This window comes from Propithecus coquereli, unplaced genomic scaffold (assembly GCF_000956105.1).
Source record: "Propithecus coquereli isolate 6110/MARCELLA unplaced genomic scaffold, Pcoq_1.0 Scaffold161, whole genome shotgun sequence".
Taxonomy (NCBI): domain Eukaryota; kingdom Metazoa; phylum Chordata; class Mammalia; order Primates; family Indriidae; genus Propithecus; species Propithecus coquereli.
Window position 1 is genome coordinate 1,732,905 of NW_012140636.1, and position 3,648 is coordinate 1,736,552.

At 39.3% G+C, this 3,648-nt stretch overlaps 1 protein-coding gene across 1 annotated transcript in view; it reads right to left on the reverse strand.

Moving 5' to 3' along the window:
* The window catches only part of ADH1C (alcohol dehydrogenase 1C (class I), gamma polypeptide), a 149,924-nt gene that overhangs the window by 133,575 nt on the left and 12,701 nt on the right, over window positions 1-3,648 (reverse strand). The window contains exon 6 of the mRNA XM_012641071.1: window positions 2,740-3,000. Within this exon, the coding sequence (XP_012496525.1) occupies window positions 2,740-3,000 (261 nt within the window). The remainder of the gene's footprint in view (window positions 1-2,739; window positions 3,001-3,648) is intronic.

Below are 3,648 nucleotides of genomic sequence, written 5' to 3' on the forward strand. Positions count from 1 at the left end.
CAATGAGTGTAGACATGAATTATAGATTAATGTGTCCCACAGACTTTCTGTGTCCTATTAGAACTTTGGTGTCTTATGCCATCACTAGTATAAAAGGGGTCCTAGTTAGTTTATGGGGACACTAGAAAATTCTGTCTTGGGACCTTCTGTCTTCCTTCATTCCACATCTAGTTGATTTGGAGCCTACAGATGCAATAGGAGTTTTGATTAAGTTTTGACCACGTTTCTTTCCAAAACCTCGCCTTGTCACTTGTAAAAGGGGAGAGATTCTGAGGTTAATGACAATTTGGCCTTTAAGCGTTAAGTACATACCTCCAAAAACACCTCCTTTCCAGGTGCGTCCAGACAGTAGCAGTATAGGGTTCATCGAGAGGGTTTGAGAACCTGGAGGTACCCCTACAACGACGCTTGTGCCACATGCCTCATGGCAGCATAACAGGGCAGCCATCTGGAATAAAATCAACACTTAGTGTCCTTAAAGTGAACTCTCTGATAGTCTCTACTTGTGATGCACAGTATGATGTCATATTGATTTAGCTAGATTGTGAGTGTGCGGAGGGAAGAAATTATGTCTTTTTGTTCTTCATTCCTTTTTGTGCCTAGGTTAGTGCTGTGGATTTAGGAAATGCCCAGAAAATGTTTTCTGAATGAAAGAATGGATGAAAGCATTTGTGTATAGTTACCACTTTTGTATAAAGTAATAAGGAGGCAAACATCATTACGAACATATGGAAATTCTGGTTCCTTAAGTAAGGGTACTCTTTCATCATTACATGAGCCTCAGGCAATCTTTGAGCTGTGTTGCTCCATAAATTAATATAACTATATTGGAGACAGGAACGTCTCAGGAGTTTTGCAGAGCTTTGCCCTCAAGGAATATGTGAATGTGTTAATTTGCATATCGAAAGCTGTTTCATCTCAGGCGGGCATCCTGTGGCTCTTAGAAGCCCTGCTTTGCTTTTCAAATCAAGTCCAAACTCCAGGTCTGAGAATTGCAGCGCCATTGTGGGATACAGCCTGCTACTGATCTTTCAGAGATGCCCTCCTTAGGTGAAACAGCTTTCGATATGCAAACTAACACATTCACATAGTCCTTCAGGGCAAAGCTCTGCAAAACTCCTGAGACGTTCCTGTCTCCAATATAGTTATATTAATTTATGGAGCAACAGAGCTGGTTGATTCATTTTTTATTGATTTCTTAAGTAGATGATTTGAACCTGGTACATTGAAGCAGATGGTTTGATGGTGAACAAGGTATGATTAAATCATCAAAATTTGTCTCTTTTCCACTTGATGGTTTGCCTTTTTGATGGATTCCTGTTCTACTGTCCATTTCTAAAATGGACATGTTTTAAACATTGTTTTTTACCTCCCTCAAATGCATACTGTTTTCATTTTAAACTACACTTATTATTCTGGATCCTCAAAAGACAGTCCAGAAAGTCTTCCCTCTCTAGTCATCCTTTTGAACACGTTCTGTAGTAAGATAACCGTACAGGATCCCCCAAGGCAAATAATGATTAGTCCTTTGATTTTGGATTATGGCAGTTGGAAGACCAGATATCTGCAGAACATGTGGCTATCCAGCATTTGGTATCTTCAAATAAGGTAGCAGTTCAGTTCCCCATGAAAAAATGGAGGAAAACAACAGAAAAAGAGCATAAGGAGGAAAACTACAGCCTTGGAGAAAGTTGAATTCTAGTGAAACTTCATGCTTGTACAGTGTATTGTCCCAGGTCAAGGCTGCAAAGGGTTTTACTTTCAGGGTGCTGCTCCCCTTCACCACACTCTGGGACTTCCTGGAGAACCTCAACAAAGGGGGTTTGTTGGTCTCTGTGGACTTATTCAGTAGGATTCTAGAGAATTCAGTGTGGGTGAAATATAGCTGGAGATGTGTTTTCCATTTCAGCTGATGATATTTGTACTTATTTGAAAGTAGTAAGATGTACATTTCAAAGATGACATAAGCACCGCAAGATTGGAAATAGTATCAATATCAATAATAATAATGCTGGCTGACATTATTGAGAGCTTACTGTATGACAGGTGGCTGTGTGCTAAGTATCTTCCACGGATTATTTCATGTAATCCATAAACAGTGAAATGAGATAGGTATGTATCTCTCAAATTTGGGGGCTGATAAATTGTTGACTTTTTAAAGTATTCAGTCCAACATATCGATCTTGGATGCAAGATATGTGCCAGGCACTGTGCTCTCCCTGTGGCAAAATATAGGGTGCATTAAAGCAGTGACTTTCCTTATGGCACATTTTCAGCTAATGAAATAATTCTTGACCTAAAATTGCTCATTCCTTTTAGGGAAAGTATGATATGTAAAAAAATTAGAATACATTAACGCACGTAAAGAATTGTTAAGCCATTTTTGTTAAGAATGTGGAGGAAAAATAACAACAATTTGAGAACAGAATTTATATTAGCTATATTTACTTGAGTTTCAACTTTTTTACTAAAAATTAATAAAGTAAATCTGTAATGGTTCAATTAAAATCAAACCGTTTTCTTTTCTAAAACGGAAATATTACTTGAGGCAGGCTTGCTTAGCTGATAGTAGGAAAGATTTCTCAAGAATAAATTAAACAATCCAGGTAACAAACAGGAGATGGAAAATTACCATTCATTATTTAAAAAATATTCTTTATGCACAATATTTATATTCCGCTAATTAAAAGCATACTCCAGATTGCAGAAGCTGAAATTTCCACACATCATTGTACGTACCAGCGTGTCAAGCCGACCAATGACCTCAAAGGAAAAATCGACACCTCCATCGGTCATTTCCGTGATCACCTCATGAATGGGTTTCTCGTAGTCTTGAGGGTTGATGCATTCAGTGGCGCCCAACTCTTTAGCCTTTGCAAATTTACCCTTGTTGATGTCTACAGCGATGATCCTGGCCGCTCCAGCTGCTTTACAGCCCATGACGACAGACAGGCCAACACCTCCGAGGCCAAACACAGCACAGGTAGAGCCCTGGGTGACCTGTGTATTCAGGAAGTGCAAAAATGGACTAAGTAATAGTTGCTGGAATTAGCCTAGGCTTCGTGAAGTGTCAGGCCTTGTCTGTTATCAAGAGCCACTCAGAATCTCATGTCCAATCTGTTGTCAAAAGCTCTTTTGGCTTTAGTTGTTTCACGTTTACATTGAGGTGGTCAAACTAGGTCAGTGGTTCTCAGGCTTTGCTGCATATTAGACTGATCTGGTGAGCTTTAAAAAATCCCAATGCCCAGGTCACAGCCCACACCAATTAAATCAGAATCTCTGCAGGTGCGACCCAGTCCCCAGGTGACTCCAACGGGATGCCCAGGCTGGGAACCCAGGATGGGATGATCTTTGAGTTCTAAATGTCAGTGACTGCAATCTTGAAGGGAATCTAAATGGCTGAAAGCCACTGATAGCCAGCTTTAGTATCTCAGACATACACAAAGGCAGTTTGTGGAAAATGGCGTTAGTAGAAAAGGCTACTTAAGGAGATCAAAAAATTATTCAGTCAGATCCTCAATGATTAACTGCTGGGTTCATTAATTTTCAGTAGTGATGACCAATGAATCCCTGCTTTAAAAAATACACTAGTGAACAATAATGCAACAAAAAGTTGGTTTATATTTTAATAATGAATAAAATATTTTA